General features: G+C 39.6%; 1 protein-coding gene across 2 annotated transcripts in view; it reads right to left on the bottom strand.

Moving 5' to 3' along the window:
- Nucleotides 1-6,686: 6,686 nt before the first annotated feature.
- HIPK2 (homeodomain interacting protein kinase 2) overlaps nucleotides 6,687-19,260 on the bottom strand; it is a 294,723-nt gene continuing 282,149 nt past the window's right edge. For both annotated transcript variants that reach the window (XM_061638828.1, XM_061638827.1), the window contains exon 15: nucleotides 6,687-18,969. In XM_061638828.1, the coding sequence (XP_061494812.1) occupies nucleotides 18,505-18,969 (465 nt within the window). In that variant the 3' untranslated portion in view covers nucleotides 6,687-18,504. The remainder of the gene's footprint in view (nucleotides 18,970-19,260) is intronic.

A 19,260-nucleotide genomic window follows, 5' to 3' on the forward strand; every position in this document is an offset into this window, starting at 1 on the left:
GTGCATGTAAATGCAAATATGTGTGTGTTCTGTGCCTTCAAGTTGATTACGACTTATGGCGACCCTATGAATCAGTGACCTCCAATAGCATCTATTGTAAACCACCCTGTTCAGATCTTGTAAATTCAGGTCTGTGGCTTCTTTTATGGAATCAATCCATCTCTTCTTTGGTGTTCCTCTTTTTCTACTCCCTTCTGTTTTCTCCACCATTATTGTATTTTCTAGTGAATCATGTTTTCTCATTATGTGTCCAAAGTATAATAACCTCAGTTTTATCATTTTAGCTTTTAGTGATAATTCTGGTTTAATTTGTTCTAACACCCAATTATTTGTCTTTTTCGCGGTCCATGGTATCCATAAAGCTCTCCTTCAACACATTTCAAATAAACGTAAATCCAAATATAATATATATGTAAACAGCCTGAGTAGTGGAAAAGCTTCTGCCTAGATCCTTGGACAGCAGCTGTAAATCACAGCGAACATTGGGACCAGTAGTCTTAAAATAGGCTCTCTGTGTGTGTTTCTCTCACATTTAGCTAAGTTCTAGGCCTAAATATTGATTGAATGTTCTGGTTTTGAGTATTGGTATTGGTATCTGGTATTGGTACTGAGAATCAAAGGAAGCCGACTTAAGAATTGGTTTGGTCTAGGTATGCATGGATTAAATTGTGCAGAGCGGCCTTTAATCCAAGCACCAGATAAAGCTCCCTAATCACAAGATACATTAGCCTCTTAAATGATCCCCTGAGGTGATGAGGCAAAAATTCATCACTTCTGTTACTGGATTACAATGCTCAGGAGACACCAGAGTTCAGGAGTGTGCTTTTCATTGGCATCATCATGAGCAGAATAACCTAGACTAGTAGGTCTTTGTGAGCTCCAGCATACATGGGTCCCTGCACAAAAAGTACCACATAAACAGCCAGGGCACCTTGCTGCCAAGGAAGCAGAAGCAAAAAGAGCAGGTAAACTGGCAAAGCAATCCTGTCACTTGACCCAGATATATGTATTTCTTAATTCATCCAATTTCTCAGAGTGGTTGCCTGGCAACAGCAACAGCACCACTATCCAAGTGTGCACAGCTTTTTTTAAGGCTAGCCTGTGCTGCACTAGCAGAGAGATTCATCTCTGCAAAACCAAATATAAAATATGTGATCTGCCTCACATATGACAATTTCCCCCTTATACTGATTTATTATGTGTTGGGGGGGGAGAGATGAATGTAATTAAAGGAAAGGCCCAAGAGGAATAGATTGCATTATTTCCCCTCTCACTGCTGGATCGCAATTGCATTTTATGAACTCCAAACTCTGTTTTTCAAGTTTAGATATTTTGCCAGTCATGGGAGATCTTATATACTGATACTTCATGCATGGCTTGGGTCCTGAGTTGAAGGAACATTTTTTATTTTGTTTTGTTAGATTTCTTACCCATCTTTTACCATAATGTCTCAGGGCAGGTTACAAGAAGAAAATAAACAATTATAAAACAAACAAAACATATATAATCATATTATTATTTATTTATTTTATTTTATTTTATTTGTATCCCGCCCTTCCTCCCAACAGGAGCCCAGGGCGGCAAACAAAGCACTAAAACACTTTAAAACATCATAAAAACAGATCATTAAAACAAAACAGCATTAAAAACATTTTAAAAAACAACCTTAAAAAAGGGTTAAAAACATTATTAAAAAACATATTAAACAATTGTAACACAGATGCAGACTGGGATAGGTCTCAACTTAAAAGGCTTGTTGAAAGAGGAAAGTCTTCAAAAGGCGCCAAAAAGATAGCAGAGATGGCGCCTGCCTAATATTCAAAGGGAGGGAATTCCACAGGGTAGGTGCCGCCACACTATAGGTCTGTTTCCTATATTGTGCAGAAAGAACCTCCTGATAAGATGGTATCTGCAGGAGGCCCTCACCTGCAGAGCGCAGTGATCATAAAACAATAAAAGTTTAAAAACAGCTCCATACATAGGATAATTAAAAACAATTCCATATATAAAAACAATGGGCATTTAAAAACAACTCCACATAAAGCCTGGGATCTCCACTTAAAGAGGCTTGTTGAAAGAGGAAGGCACTGAAACGCCTACAGAGATAGTGCCTGCCTACATGTAACAAGATAGATTTGCCATATCAAGATGTCCATATGTTGAGTTCATTAAGTGAGACTCTCCTCCGATAGCAGGGTCACTCTGGGTGGACAGACCTGACCCAGCTGTGGCAGCTATGGGTCCTGAGTGCAAAACTCGTCCAGGTTCTAGGGCCATGTGTATGAAATTGCAGAAGACTATGGAGATTCCATCTTCCTCACCAAGGAACCACTCTATTCGGAAGGTGGCTGCGAGGGGCTGTACTAGGTCTAGCAAGTCAGAACAGGGACATTGTTGTGACGTACCACCCACCCCATTGCCCAGCACCTCCCTGATAAAGCTGGTGGTCATTTCTGATGTGGTTTTGAAGATGTCCGGCTTGGGGAATGTCAGTCTCCACTTCAGGGCCATTTTGCTTGGTCCAGCTCAGGCTTTCATGGCTGCCATGACAACCATGGGCTGTCTCAATACATCACTAACCCAACACACAGGACAGGTTATACCCTTGATATTCTTCTTGTGACAGAGCAGATTAGGAACAATTAGACATTATGGGAGTTGTAATCCAGCAACATATGGAGGCCCACAGGTTTCCTACCTCTGATTTAAACTATGGTTTGTTCAAATAAGCCAGGATCAAACTGTGGTTGATAGTCCTGGCATGCTAACAAAACTGATTTACCCACCTAGCAGATTTATTTATGGTCAATTTTTCCTCCTCTTCACAAACTTTTTTTAAAATTCTCATAGTTCTGTTTCTTTTTTATCACTGTTTCAGAAGGCAGATTTCATTGATATTCTGCATTTATACAACATTCCATGTGAGGAGATGGAAGAAGGGCAAAATTAGCATTTAATTATTCCTACACCAGAAGAGTTGATGATGAACAAGAGTGTGCATGAGTTTAAAAATAGATTTCACCCTAACTATGGGCCACCATTGCCTAAGGAAGTAGGTGATTAGCATCCTCTGCTGGATACTGGAGGACAGTGCAGAATACTGTAGTGGAAATGCACTTATACAAAAAGTACATCATAGTGCAGAATATGCAGAAATTCAATAGTCAGAAGTGCCTGTACTTTCACACTAACAAAATCTGCACATGGTGAATTTCTACACTATGGTTAGGTTTGATCAAACCTGCAACTCAGTTTCAAGATGCAGATTTTGCTGCCTAAAATTGAATTTAACTCCACTGACTTAAAGCTTTCACACTAACGTCACAGAAAGTCAGGGCATTTTGGCATTATAGCTACAATGATGCAAAACCCAAATTACAGCTAAATATAATTTCAAAAACTTTCAAAATAAAAATATTTTTTTCTTTAATGAAAAACTGATTTCTTCATCCTGCATATGCCCCATTTGACTCTCATTACATTAACTATTGCAAAAAAAAGGGGGGGGGGAATAGCAGTACAGAGAAGGGGAACCTGTGGCCCTCCAGATGGACATTGTGATATCAGCCCCAGACAGTGTGGCCAAAGGTCAGGGATTATGGGAGCTGTAGTCCAACAACATTTGGAAAGTCACAGGTTTCCTATCCCTGCTCTTAAGGCTCTGATCTCATAGCAAACTTACGTGGGACTTAATGCAGTGTCGTTCCATCCAGCAATACAAAAGCAATACAAAAGCCCAGGTCTCGTGGAAAGAGTTAATGCATTGAGCCATAGCTTAGTAGTAGAGCATCTGCTTTGCATGCAGAAGGTCCCAGGTTCCATCCTGGCAGCTGCAGGTAAGGCTCAGAGAGACCCCTCCTGAAACCCTGGAGAGCCATTGCCAATGGATAGATTCAGTTTAAGCAGCTTCCTACATTCCTTTATGCTGTGTATCTTCACCACACTTGTGACACCTCTCCTGGAAACTGGGTTAAAATGTGGGGAGCAGCTGCAGCATGAGTTCCTTGCACCAAAAAGAAACTGGGGGCAGGGGGAGGCAAAACTATGATTAAAAAAATAGAAAAATTGAAAGCTTTTATTAGAAGATACAAAATGCCCACCATGTTTTGGTGCAATGCCTCCTTCAAGGGGGCTAAAAGAAATGAACTATATTTTCAGGATACTCAAGTTTTGTTTTCTTAAAACTCATTATACTGGTTGATCTTAACAAATATGTAAACTTCAGAAGAGCCGAACTTCTTCTCTTACCCTGAAAGGTGTCAGGATTTAAAGGGGCATATGTGAAAGAAAATAGGTATATTTTATCCCCCCACGAAGCAACATTGGTTGTTGTCACCTGTTGCTTTCTAATTGTTAATGGTGTCAATGATTTGGGGCACAATCCAACTCACCTTTCCACCAGGCTGGAGGAGTTTGATGCTGCAGACTCCCAGCTGTGCTGGCAGGCTCCCAGAGCCATCAGGCTCCGCCGGCAGCAGCCCTCTGCCGTAGCTGAGCTGTGGCACTGCTAGGAGCCTGCCAGCACTGCCAGTGATCCACTGGGGATGGCCAGCCCAGTGGATGGAGAAAGCCCCCAAAATTGGGCATTCCAAGGATGTGGCAGATAAGGAGCCACAGGGGAGGACTTGTGCGAGATCCTCCTTGTGTTTGGAGCCCTCCCTGGGTCCTGATCCGCCCAGACTCTTTGCTGGCCTGCGGTAAAAACATTTCCATGGTGGCCTACAGGGAGCACTTACTCCCCGGAGGCCTCTTTGTGGAATCCGGCACTTCCCAGCTGGCTTGTGTGCACGGGTCCCAACCGAGCCGGCGTTCAACTGGGCCACAGGCTCCTGAGGAGGTGGATCCCACTGGGCTTTCCATTGGCTCCTCCTCCACCAGCCCCCCCCGTCCGCTGACTTCCCATAATTTGGATTGCTCTGTTGGTTATAACAGCTGATTGCTATACTGCAGTAAAACTGACTGACATTAGGCGTGTCAGTGAGGTAGCCAGATTTACTGATAATACTAAATTGTTCAGGATAGTTAAAGCAAAAGGGGATTGTGAGGAGCTCAAAAAGGATCTCTCCAAACGGGGCAAATATACAGTGAAATGACAAATGAAGTTCACTGTTAGGAAGTATAAAGTGATGCACGCTGGGGCAAAAAATCCTAATGTACCTTTGTATGAATTTTAATTGTAGGTGCTTTGGGAAGCCAATTTGGACTGGGGGGAATGTAATATAATAAATCAACTATTAAAATTGACAATCAATTTTTAGATATTTTTATAATTGTTATGTTCGGTTTGTTTTATTTATTCTGTTATTATGTTATGTACATTGTTGAGATTTATTGTTTAGTTATGTTTATTTAAAATGTGATGTATTATTTTTCCTTTTAACTGTACCAAATATGAATTGTATATTATATATTGTATATTGATTTTTATGTTATAAACCGCCCAGAGAGCTTCAGCTATGATGCGGTATATAAATTTAATAAATAAATAAATAAATCCCAGGAAAGAAAGAGTACATAAAATCTTTTATCAAGTGGGTGTTGACACTCCTAATCCAACAACCAACTGGCTAGGACATTGAAACAGGAAATGAGAAAGTACGACACTGCATATCAATGTCAAGTGACTTGTCTGTGTAGGATCTGCCTCCAAACTATTTTGTTTTTTTAAAAAGGCATCCATCAGGTCAGGCAGGCTTGATATTAACAACTATATCCAACATAGGCTCAGCCTTCATCACATGCTATTTCCGAGAAGAATCTAAAAGCAAGTCTAAGTCACATCCCGTTTAGATTACTGTAATGCGCTCTACGTGGGGCTGCCTCTGAAGACTGCTCGGAAACTTCAGCTGGTACAACGTGCTGCAGCCAGAATGTTAACTGGGGCTGATTACAGGGACCATACAACTCCCCTGTTAAAAAAGCTCCACTGGCTGCCAGTTTGTTTCTGGACACAATTCAAAGTGCTGGTGTTGACCTATAAAGCCCTACACGGCTTGGGTCCATAGACCGCATCGCCCTCTATGTGCCTGCCTGGGCCCTGAGATCCTCAGGAGAGGCCCTTCTTCAATACCTTCATCCGCACAAGTACAACTAGTGAGGATACGAGATAGGGCCTTCTCGGTGGCTGCCCCTAGGCTTTGGAATTCTCTCCCTAAGGAGATAAGAATGGTCTCTTCCCTGCAGTCTTTTTGACGACAGGTAAAAACTTTCTTATTTCAGCAAGCCTTTGATTCTGAAGGCGGCTAAGGATAGGCCCAAAAGGAGTTATATTGTTCTTGCTTGTTCATTTTTTAATTATTCTGATCTTACGAGTATAGTTTTTAATTATCAGAAACAGTTTAATGCTATTTTAAATCAGAGTTCATTTTTTAATTATATCTGTCTATATTTATTTATTTATGTATTATATGGTTTTAACTTTGGTAGGTTTTAATTGTATCTGTTTTTTATCTGGAAGCCGCCGTGAGTTCCAATCTGGAAAAACGGCGGGGTATAAATAAAGTTTAATAATAATAATAATAATAATAATAATAATAATAATAATAATAAGGCTGCAATCCTATACCACTTCTCTGGGGGAGTAAGTCCCATTCAACTCAATGAGACTTATTCAGACATGCATAGGATTGCACTGTACAGACATTATGCCACACCCATGCCAGTTAAAAGACTAGCAGACAATGCAGTGACTTAAAACAGTTTAATGTAATTCCAAGACAAAGTGTGATTACATTTCTACACATATACAATATGCATATGTGAGTTTACAAATTCTGATTAATAACTCGTTTCACCTCAGAGACCGAAAAAATGATCAAAAAGAAACTGTGAATAACAAGCTATAACATAGTTCACCACAACGGGGGGCCCTTTCTCACCCTACAGTTAGTAATATTACAATTAAAATAACTATATTCTTCTATAATGCTTTTTTTTGTTAAAATCATCTCATAAATTTACAATGCTATTATTAGTTTTCAAGTCTAATATAAATTCACTCCATTTTTCTACAACGAAAATGATTATTAATTAAAGCACACAACGTCATGATGAAAAACACAAGCGTTTTTTTTTTAGTAGCAAGAACTTGATTGGTTAAGAATTAGTTTTCTTGTAAAACATTCTAAAGCCAAGTAAAATATCCATTCTTATAACATACCTATAATATGAGACTAAGGAATAGGTTACATATAGTTCTACAACACGTCAGTTTCTTTTCTGGGTTTTTTTTTCAAAGACATTACCAGAAGAAAACAAAAAAATAACAAAAGGAACAGAAAAAGAAAGGAAACAAAAGGGACAATTCACAGAAGAGGGAAAAAAATAAACAATACACAAGAAAATACTGTTGCACACAATAATTCTCACGAAGTTTTAACATGGATTAACACTCAATACAGAACCATATAGTGAAAGAATACAACCAATCAGGGCTTTCATGGGGTTTTTGAACCGAGATGATACTGTATACAGAAAAAACAAAACCCTTAGAAGTATCAATCAGGTGAAAGGGTGGGGAGGTGTCTTTGTGGTGGGAAATATTTCAAGATTTTTGCATTCTCAAATGAGTTTTTATGTAGCATGTGTTTTTAATTCCATTCAGAGCGTATTGGGTTCTTTGAACAATTAATAGGTATAAAACACCCCTTCGACTATGGGTCAGAAGGATCCAAATACTCACAAATACCACCCCCTGCCCCCATGTTTCTTTTAATTACCACAATATAGACTCTAACTGCCAAGATTAACTCCTTTCTTCCTCCCCTTTCTAATAAAGCTATTGTCTTCTCCCCTTTTGAAAGAAACAACAGCAACAACTTGTTGTGGTATAAAATTTACAGATTACACATTCCAATTCTGTCTGTTAAAAAATGTTTGGCACTGGAAAGTGCCTCGTTTTTTATTTTTACTTAGCTGGTGAAGCACAATGGATGAGGAGATACTTTCTGCGCCTCAGTTAGCTGCGCTGTGGAATAGCCTATGGCAACATCACTTCAAAAAGAGAAATCCCAACTGAATAGAGAAAAAGATAGAAGTGTTGCTTGTAACCACCACAAAGTGGAAGCATGGAAGGCTGTATTTCCCTTTCCCTTAATAGCACCTGTATCTATAACTATGCAGATTCTAAGGAAAATGGATCTGCTATGTTAAAAATGCCTTTGTGCTTTACAGACTCCAAGCCCAAGGTTTAGAAGGAAAACTTATAGCTCCTGCAATGGGGCATGGTGATATTTCCAGGCCTGGCTTTGATATAAAAGGAAGAGCAAGTGCTTGCTAAGGGCATTAAAAGGGTTAGTTGCTGTCAACTGTGCCTAACAGCTATGGAAGCCAACCTCGTCCAGTTCCCGTAAGGACTGCATTCCTAACAGGCCTCCCCATTAGGCTTTCAAAATGGCGACACAGCCACATGCCAAGTTCACTTTGCTAACGTGAACTATGGTATTAAATGGATTTGGTGAAGGGGCTGGAGGGCTCCCACTGAACCCAGTGGGAATGCAGATTTCAACAGGGGCATTTCTCCCTTTTCCTTCTAACTCATTACTCTGCTAGTGCAGCCAAACAATGTTAAATAAGGAACTTTGCTGAGACTGTCAGCTCCACAATGAAGCCCAGCTGTTCAGATAAAAATATTTTTGTGCCAGTTCCTGTATATTTACTGTCTAAAAATACCTTTTTGTCCAGCAGAACATTTCCATTCATTGGTTGCTTGACAGTAAAAAGAAAAGAAAAACACATATAAACAGATACGGTACAAGTCACACTCAGAGAAAAGGAAAAGAAACCAAAAGACCCTTTACAGCCAAACATGTCGTTCACAACAATTGATCATATGGAAACTATCCAATAAACTATCATTGACTAACAGGCAAATTAAATTTACAAGGCGCTGGTCAAGTTCTTTATATTTAGTTTAAGGGTTCAAAGTGGCTTTAGAGCAACTAGTATATGAGATAAACCTCATGATTACAGAATTATATAGCACTACCTATTATTGTTTCTCAGTACTTGAGGACTTATTCATAGGTTTCCTTACTGGGGCTCATGTGCATGGGGTACTAAGGACTAGTCCTGCATTGTGAAATTTCCATGGATGTAGCTGCCAATTGATCAACCCTGGGGTGTGGGATGAGACAGATCAAGTGCTTCCAAAATTTTCAGGCAAAGGTAAATGCATAATACATCTGAGATCCATGATCGCCATTTTAACAAGATAATTGTAAGCAGATGATTCTGCTTCACATGATTATAGAGCTGCTAAACCCACACAATTACTGATCTGTGTGTGAATTAGGCTATACAATACATGACTTGCTCTGAATACCCCTTGTTCCATGATACAGGTATTTCCGTTCAGATTCAGATTTCAGCAGTATAATCCCGCACTTATTTACTCAGAAGTAAGTCTCATTATGTTGGTTGGGGCTTACTCCCTGGTAAGTGTGCTTAGGATGGCAGCCTAAATGAAATAGCTGGGTGGGAATTATTGTGCTTCCTGATTCATCCCCAAGAGTTTCAATATTTCTTTAATTAAAAAATAATAGGTCATCTGTTGGGCTCTACTTGCTATGCTTTCAGCATGTATGGAGTGATTTTCTCTCCTTAACTTTGGAATTATCTGATCAGACCTTCTACTACTATGTTATATCTCAGAACAGAATGAACATATTGAAGACAGTTTTACTTCTGTTTTTTAAACGAGCAAAATAAAAATGTTAGAGGGATTGCAGTGTTGAGATTCTGAAGTTATAATTAAAACGGAACAGAACATTTAGTTAGAAAGTACCAGTTTCAATGTAAACTATAAAACACTATAACTATAAAATGTAGCCAGAAAATGTTTAGTAGCCACAGTCTGTTGTTCAGTTCATATTAGTTTAAAATGTGATTCATTACATATCTTTGAGAAGGCCGAAGCACTTTACAGTAGCTATGAACATATATACTTACATGTGCATTTCAACATCACAATTAATTAAAATACATAAAATAGTAATTTAATCCTTGGTTTCATCATTTTATTTTTAAAGAATCACTCAAAGCAACAATGACCAGGGTGGGCATTTATAATTTTTTTGTTTTAAAAAAAACCCAAATTCAAGTGGCTACATGTTTTTGTTTTGTTTTAAAGGCTAAAACCAAGATGAATGCCCACATTTGAGGTAATTATTGCCATTAGGTCACAGTTTTTGTAAGAGAAATATTTTAATCCTTCTTTATTTATAAAACAAAGTGTACTGTCAGGATTTTAGAATCCTAGTTGAACCAACCAGAATCTAGAATCCTGCTCAGGTGGGTTTGCTTCCAATGGAGTCAGTGAGCACTAGAAAGTCAAGAAACATCTAGAACACAGATAGACTACTCTACAACCATAGCAAACAAGCAAAAAGTAAAAATACAATAGTGTAAAATTAAAAAGATAAGATGGATGGCAAATACATATATTTTCTAACAGAAATTCCAGACCAAGGTATTTCAAACTTCCTCAAAACGTACTAGCTTAAAAAAAAAACTCTTGTTATTATCAGCTCCATCCCAGCACCTTAGTTAAGTCCTTGGCTTTGTCCTGAAAGTGGGAGAAACATTTCATTTGCTTTCAGCAGTGTTGCCCCACCTCTTTCAGGAAAGAAGGAAGGAGAGGCCTATAGGTACCATTCACACACAAGTATTTGTGTGAACCGACACAGAGCTTCCCCAACAGCTGAAGAGTTAGAATTAGAGATGCCACAATTTTTATCAGTGCAGTAAAAATATCATATTTGGAAAAAATATGCTTTTAGTATTGCCTTTCTTGGTTTAACTACATTAAGCAAAGGATTAACATACAACTATTCTTTTCTTAATATGCACATGAAAAATCTGGTATAGCAGCACTGCTAAAACTGGAAGGACAATACTAACCCGTACATAAGACACGAGAGTTTCACTCTTATTTGCTATATTCAGAAAAAACAAGGTATCGGAGGCTCCTGACAACTTTTGCTAATTGCCCACTCAAAAGGACATATTTGCTACATATGTGTTTCCTTCTGCTATAAGGTTTTTTTGTTTGTTTTACATTCACTGGTATCGCTCTTTTGTTACCCAGCTTGAAAAATCCTGCACACATGACACCCGGCAAGTACACAAGTATACCCATGTGGAATTCTCCACATAGAATCATGGAATATGTATCTGCAGAAGGAAGCCAAAGTTTTTAGCCAACTGATATGAATCCTACCCTTACAATGGCATGACTTAAATCAAAGCTACAATGCAATCCAGTCACCCAACATGATGGCAGAACACAGCAGAATACTCAGAAAGCCATTTCTCAATGATCACTCATCATGGCCCAATACTAGAGCAGCACAAAGAAAGCCTTGCCTCACCAAAAATATTGCAGCAATGGCCTGGAACACAAGAACACATAATTATGTCCTTGTAGTACAGAGTACTTTACAAGCCTTGTAGGATGAGGGGCACTTTGCTCAATTTGATTGACACGTTTGAATCAAGAAAGTCTGAGCTTATGTACCAGGCGTTTATACAACAGGATAAGATACAGTAAGACAGAATGAGGCACAGGGTAAGACAGATTGAGAATTGGAAGGATGGCTCAAGTGAGCCTCATCCTGTCTCTCCCACTGCCCACTGCAGGCATAAAGACCAAACAAAGTCAAATACAGAAAAACCCAGAGGATACCACATGACCCACACTAGCATTCGCCAACCTGCTTGGCCTACAGCTACCATCATCCCCAGAGAGGAGTTGTCTCTAGAGAGGACCAGAGGGATTTCTATAGCAGCAGCAGGAGTCCATGAGTATTTACGCTTACTGGCCTGAAACCCAACCTATTGGATGAGGGCTAGAGTGGGTCACAGTAAGCATTCTTGAGGGCATTGCCAAAATTGGCAGAGTAGAAAAGGACTTCTTTCTCCAGTGAATTTAGTGAAGAGCAGATCTTGATCCAGAAAACAGGATTTGATCCCTAGGCACTAAAGAACCCACCTTTGTGGGGCTGGAGGGCATTTTACCTACAGATCTCCTGTAGTTTGTTTAACCTTGCACTTAGCTTTCAGGGCTGCACCAAGTCTGACCCAGACATGCAGATGCCAGTTACTAAGGCATGGAAGTCACACATTACAGAAACACAAAGAACCTGCAAAAGCCTACTCCATTGGGCAACTCACTGAGTTTCTATGCTATACTGTTGCTATGGATAATAAAATACATTTTAATTGATTTCCCATAAAATAAACAAAAGCTTTTGTCTCCCCTTCTTTTAGACATCCTTCAATGTTTAGCACAGCAGCAGTGAATATGACTGAATTCTCCCAAGCAAACGTCTTCAAATGCGAATTTCAAGGGGGGAAAGGGTGACAAAACTGAAAGAGCAGAAAGAAAGATGATATTCCATATAATGTCTTATTCAAAAAGTCACATGTGCCTGGATTCTTTAATGGGCAGAGACATAGTCTTCTCCTTTCTCAACACATCTATTCATCTTGTTTTATATTTTCTTTGGTTAAAGAAAGGCAGGTTTTAATTTTCTTTCAAGTTTGGTAAACCATAAATTTATTTCAAGCCAAATTCTGAGGCATACTCCCTTAAGAATATATGAAACAAAATGATCAGAGACAGAAGTATTCCTTTGTTGGCCTGTGAGGTAATATGAGGGGTGCAGTGCGATGGGGTGGGAAAATGAAAATAGTTATGGTAGATGCAAGTTCACTGAAACTGGAAGTACTTCTTCAAAACAATGGCTTTTAGGCTGTAGTTCTATACCCACTTACGTGGCAGTAAGCCCCATTGAACTCAGCAGAACTTACTTCTGAGTAGACATGCATAGGATTGTGTTGTTAATTGATAAAAGATTTGAAAAACAAAACAAAACAAAACAATCCAGATCTTCCGTTGCACTGTTTCCTTTTGTTAAGGAAGTGCTCCTCCATTGCATATCATCATTTGGAACAGGTACAAACTGTTAAGGACCGCAAAATAAAAATAATCTCTACCTCCTTCCTACATACGGAAACTGCTATGGTGAATGGACAGTATACTGTTGAGCAAACATGAATTGGTACACTTCTGAGGGCAACAACCTACTTCATTTTATAGGCCTCTTCCTTCCAAAGTTGGCCACAATGAAACCATTTCTTCTCTGAGATGCGGTAGCGGTTTTACTGTGCACTCCTATAGACGCCTACTCAGAAATAAGCCACGTTGAGTTCAACTGGACTCCCTTCCAGATAAGCATGTCTAGATTGCAACTATAGTTTTCTTACTGCTGCATCCAAGTACTGCTATGACACTGTTATTAAACAGGCACTTCCTCTTACAGGTTTTAGGCATCCTTCTCCATAGATTCACAAAAAACTCCAAAGAACATGCCCCAAACACAACAATATCCTGCCCCCCCAGTTGCCTACAGCAAGCTAAACGATTCACCTACTGCTGCTCGTTCTTGCCCATGTAACACCAACCTTATGCTGCTAAGCATCCCGCTGTTCCCTTATGAAAGATAGTCTTCCTTCCCTTCATCCTCATAGTGCTTTACTACATTTATGTTTTAAAAGGAGTTCAGAAAAGCACTATTTGCATCTCCTTCCCTAGAAGAAAAGTTCTTCCTTGGTCTAACAAATGTCAATTTCATTTCTGAATGCTTGAATTAGCTACTTCCTCATTCACTCTGGCCTCTAAACTATTCCACCCTCTGACCATGGTAGGATTTACAACCAGTCTTTTTCCCAAAAGGAAGAAACACACTTGCACCGTCTATGAATTTTTTGCCTCCACATCAAAAGCCCTTCAGTCTCCTGTTCTATATAATCAGAATCATTCTATACTGAAAACGGTGTGCATATACATGAAAAAGATATATAAATAAAACATAATTAAGTTTGCATAATTAAGTTTGCATAATTAAAACCAATCCTTTCTTGCCACAATTCAGCCAATTGTATGCATTCCTGATAAACCAGTGATTAATTCGTCAAATATGTCATAATGGTACACTTTAAGAACATGTTCTGCCAGATAATATCCTGCAGAAGAGAATCAACACTGAGTGTGAAAAAAGAGAATAGGGTGGAGGTTCTTAAAAATATAAATATCATATTTGTGTACAACTAGCAAAACTTTGAAACATTACAAGTATCCATAAGAATGAATTATGAAGGGAAAATATTAGATACATTGGGAAGAAATGCAAACTATTTTGGCCACACAATTAAGCTTTTAATCTTGAGCAACAATAAAGATAGAACAGACAACCATGCCTTATACTCATTTTCTTGAGTTCTTCAGTTTCCAGCAGCCAACAGCTTCAGTCACTTCTTGACTGACACTGTGGAACCTCCCCATTGGCTTTTTTAAAGTAGAAAAGTTAACTACAAACACTCACACCTTGTGTTTATTGCAGGATTGAAAAGCCTTCAAACAGTGGTGCCTTCAGGGCAGGACTTTGGGGCAGCCCACTCAGTAGAATGAGCAGGAAGGCCCTCAAACACAGCAGAGTTGGCTTACCACATCTTGAAGTACTGCAGATGGCCATCTCAAGAGGGGGCACCGCAAGACCATTAAGGGTTGCAATTTAATATCATAGCAACTTATCAGACATTAACCCCTACAACACAAGATCAAAGTGTCTCCACGATCCCAGTATCCTTCTTAAATCCAATTGTGAAGCTGGTAGTTGTTTAGTTTGTGCCTAAAATACCACACTTCTAAAAACATGAAGGTACTGCATGAAGGTATCAGAAACTGTGAAGGTTTGCCATTGTGTAATAGTCACAATATGGCATGGTGAAGACCTAATATGAAATCATGATTTCCTGCCATGTGAGTGGGCTGCAGCAAACCTTGGGTTCACACACTCTTCCTTCCCCCTCTCCTCTTCTTTCATGCCCCAAAAGAGGAGATTAGAAACAACTGTTTCTGGTGTTTAACTACAATTCCTTATTATGCCCAAACTTAGGGAACTGAAACTTGATTAAACTATGGTTAGCAAGAACAGGCCAGAATCAAAACATGGTTTTAGATCCTGGCTTGTTCTCATTGGCTGCAGTTTCGACAAACCATAGTTCCCAGTGTTCAAACATCATGGAGAATTTCAGTTAATTTTAAAAGGAAGCAAATGCTTCTGAGCTTTTCTTTGCTTATGTGAAAAAGAAATAAGGAAGAGGGAGCATGAGAGCCCAATACTTGCCATAGCTCAATCTCTTAATGGGAAATTATGGTTTCCTGCTACATCTGAACTTACTTTATAATCTTGCTTCCTCCTTCATGTGATCTACAGTACACAAGTTTCTCAACCAGAATATCCCTGTGTCTCCCTTTCCCTGTGAAACCTACACGTGTAACAAGCATTCTGATGCCACTGACACAGAACCCCCCCTTAAATAATACTCAATCCCCTATTCAGAGAAGATAATAATAAAATAAAGATGCAGGAATGCATGTGCAATGAAAACAAAGAGTAAAACATAATTATATAAAAATTAATAACAAGAATACAACAACAACATAACAATATTCTTCCTCTCAATGACACAAACAGCGTGAAGCTTCCCCTCTAGATGTGATAGGATAGGAGAGGAATGTAGTAATACTACTCTGAGAAAGTGGAAAAAATCTCTGTAACAGGATAGGAACTAGAAAGGTTTTGGTGTAAGGTGCACGAACCAATGAAAGGTTAGGATTTACATCACTATGTTTAGGGGGCGAAGGGAAAAAACAGAAAAATCAAATGGTGCTTCATTTGAAAATTCCAAAAAGAGAGGTTTTATATGAGGGTTTGCCACAGAAAAATAATTGTGTCCAACTAAAGTATTCATGGCGAGAGTTTTTCTTTGCTCCCTCCAGGCAAAGCATGAGTGACAACTTCCAGATATTTCAACTGTGCTTGTCTTTCTTGCCAACTTACTTCTTGAGAAACCTTTTCGCCTTAACCACACCTGGGATCCCTCCCTCTTCTCTCAGCTAATTGACCTGCCATATCCCAACATCTTACCATATTGCCTAAACGCTCCATTTCTGAAGTCACAAATACAGCTGCAGCGGTATTGAGTGGCTATGCAGGCAGGCCTCAGACCACCAATACAAGTAAATCTCCACAGGAAACACAACAACAATGACAATATTAAGCACTGACAAAAAAGCACCCACTTGCATTGGTGTAGCAGTAAGATTTCCCTCTAACTCTTTTAACGTTTTTCATTGTACAAAAACTTCTCTTTGGAAATCTGATTTGTTTTGTTTTCTTTTACAAAAAACAAGACAGTTCAGATTATTTGGAGCTGAGGATAGAGTCCAGACAGCAAATCTGAACAATGATTTTTTTAAAAAAATCCACAGTAAGAATGAGGTGGGAGGAAGTAAAGAAAGCACCATCGAAACCATGATGCCTCTCATCATGGTGACTCCAAGTCAGGCCTAGCTACGGGATTTCATAGACATTGGATCTTCAGGATAAGCCACCTAGAAATGATCAAACCCCTACCACTGGAAATTGGGCTCAGGCCTCTTGGAAAGGTCACGTAACCCAGTCCAAGGTAGTGCTGGAGGCTTATGCAGCTGCCCAGCCTGTGCAGGTGCCAGTGCAAGCGCTTCTCCAGAAAAATAGTTTCTGGAGCAAACCTGAGTCTAATGCTCTGGAACTAATCCTTTCATTCTCTTTTTTCTTTTCTCACTGAAAGCGTTCCATTTAATATATATATATAGTCCGTCCCAGCTAATCATCTCCCCCCACATCCCCAGTTCAGACATAGCCATTTAACATGAGGTATTACGTATTTTTGATCCAAAGCAAGACTGGGGGCTCCCTATTCTATTTATATTTGTAAGAATACTAAACTGTCAAGAATTGGGGACACTGAGCATCCTGATAGGATGTTCAATCAACTCTGTCAACAAAATGGAACCATATGGAAAGCTGCTTTTGGGCTAAGAACCAGTCCAGTCATTTTCATGCCCATTTTTCCATTCCAGTCAAAAATCACGGCCCTCCACTGACCTTTGCAACTTACCCCAAGAAGATGATATAAAACAAAACAAAACAAAACAGGCTATAAGAAGAAAACCAATATTAAAAGAACAGTCAATAGACAAAAAAAAGAGTTGAGATTAAATTCCAACCAGCCTCAGTCAGTTTCTAGGAGTACCAGTGGAAGTAAACCCTTAAAACCGCAACTGTAGTTTGGTAAGGCACTACAAGGGAATGATGTAAAACTAAGACTGTGACAGTTTGTAATGGCTGTGCTGAGGACCACACCACAAGAGAAGGCAGCATCAGCGCGCACATGCGCACACACACACACACACACGCACACACACATATACCTGGACAATCACATTTGTTACATGCCTATGTTATATCACTTTTTTGTGCAATCACATTGAGGAATAGTCTATTGGTATCATTGGAATTTAACACAAAGTAGAAAAAAAGGTGTATGCATGGCATAGTGCTACATTCTATCGAGGACCAGCTAGAACTATCCTACACTAACAGACCAATCCTAAACATTTGGGTTTGTGTATCTGCTCACAAGATTGGATACAAGGTTACAGCAACGTTAGCATGATGCCATGCTTTGTGACGCTGTGATGGGTTAGCTATCAGCACTGTCCATCATATGCATTTATCTGCTGGAGCAGGAAATGATTAGGATTGGACTGCAAATGGTGAAGGGTTATTCAAAAAAAGAAAGAAAAGTATTTCCAAGTAAGGAAGATGAGATTCTATTGTACATTATTAAAGGGTTTTTTTCTTTTCAGAATAGTATTTCTCAGGGATTTATCCAGGGTGCTCAGAGAAAGAACAAATATCCCCATTGCCCAATTTTGCCCAATAGTGTTTTCTGCTTAGTGTGTGCGTGTTTCTAACTTACCAATGCTGCTAAGCCTGTCAATGAGAGAGCTGGAACAATCCAAACATCTCTCATCCTGTGCTTGTCCCTCTCTTTATTCTCCCAACAGAAAACACGTCACACTTTTCATTGTTTCTTTATTTTGGGTTACAGCAACCAGTGCAATGACAAAGTGATAACCCTTTTGAAATTCTGGATAAATCCCTAATTTGTATGCTTCTTTAATTTAAAAAAAATACCCAAACACCTATGAAACTTGGTATTAGGAGGTTTGAACAGCAAATTCCTAAATGTAGTCAGATGAAAATAATCTGTAAAAGTCTATTGGTGAAGTTATCCAAAAACAGGACCAGACAACAATGGTCCTTCTGCTTCTCCCACTATGAAGTTTGGTGCAGAAATTTTTTTGTATTTTTGTTTTCCGTTCTTTTTATCTTTTTTTCTGTTCTTTTTCTTTTTTTTTTAAATAAAAAGTGTAGGACTGGTTTTGACTTCCCTCTTCTTTTCTCTCATTTCTTCCTCAAAGTCTCCTCTGTTCAAGTTTAGATTTGAGCCTCCCGTTGCATTGTTTGTTTGCCTGTTATGTCCTTCAGTATAAAAGCAGCCTTGGTTTCCCCTCCGTCTGTGCCATTGTCTTTTCCTCATTCCAGTGTTTTAGATGTAAGGGTACTGGTTGACCTTGGTGGGGCTCAGGGGGTATCCAGTGTAGACAGAGGCTGGAGATGCACTGATATAGGTCTGGTGGGCAAACTGCGCCTGATACTGACTTGGGTGGATCGTGGGCGATGGAAGGACCCGAGGGCCCATGCTGACGGGAACCTGGTGGACGATGCTGGCTGGGTACGTAGTGTGCTGTACAGCATGACGCACTGACCCTTGAGAAGCCACCAAATGGGCCACAGTCCCTGTGGAGCCCAGAGCAGCAGGTGCAGTGTACGTGTAGAGATGAGGCTGAGTAGGGAGGTGAGCAGCTGCAGCCGCAGCCAGGTGGGGGTGGACTGCACCGTGGCTGGGGCTGTTGTGTGGGAAGGAATATGGAGCCTGAGCAATTGTTGGAGTGATGTAGGCTTGCTGTCGCCGGTGACTCCCTGTGCGATCCGTCACAATGTGCTGCTGTGCCTATTCCAAAGGAGCACCAATAAAATGACAGTGAGGTTTTAATCCCCGCTTGTTAGTTGTTTAAACCTGCACAACAGTATGTTCTAATTCTTAAATCTCAAATGTATTTTCTATCCCTTTCTGAGCAACAGAACCATCACACACACATTTTTTTTCTAAATATGCATCCACCAGCTAATGCAAATGGAAGGCAGGGGGAGGGGCAGAAAAGAGGTGTTTAGCTTTTTCTGCACCAACCAATTCTTCTCTGCAAATGTTCACACATACTTCATTGTCGTTTCCCTCAGTTGT

This window comes from Rhineura floridana, chromosome 8 (genome assembly GCF_030035675.1).
Source record: "Rhineura floridana isolate rRhiFlo1 chromosome 8, rRhiFlo1.hap2, whole genome shotgun sequence".
NCBI lineage: Eukaryota > Metazoa > Chordata > Lepidosauria > Squamata > Rhineuridae > Rhineura > Rhineura floridana.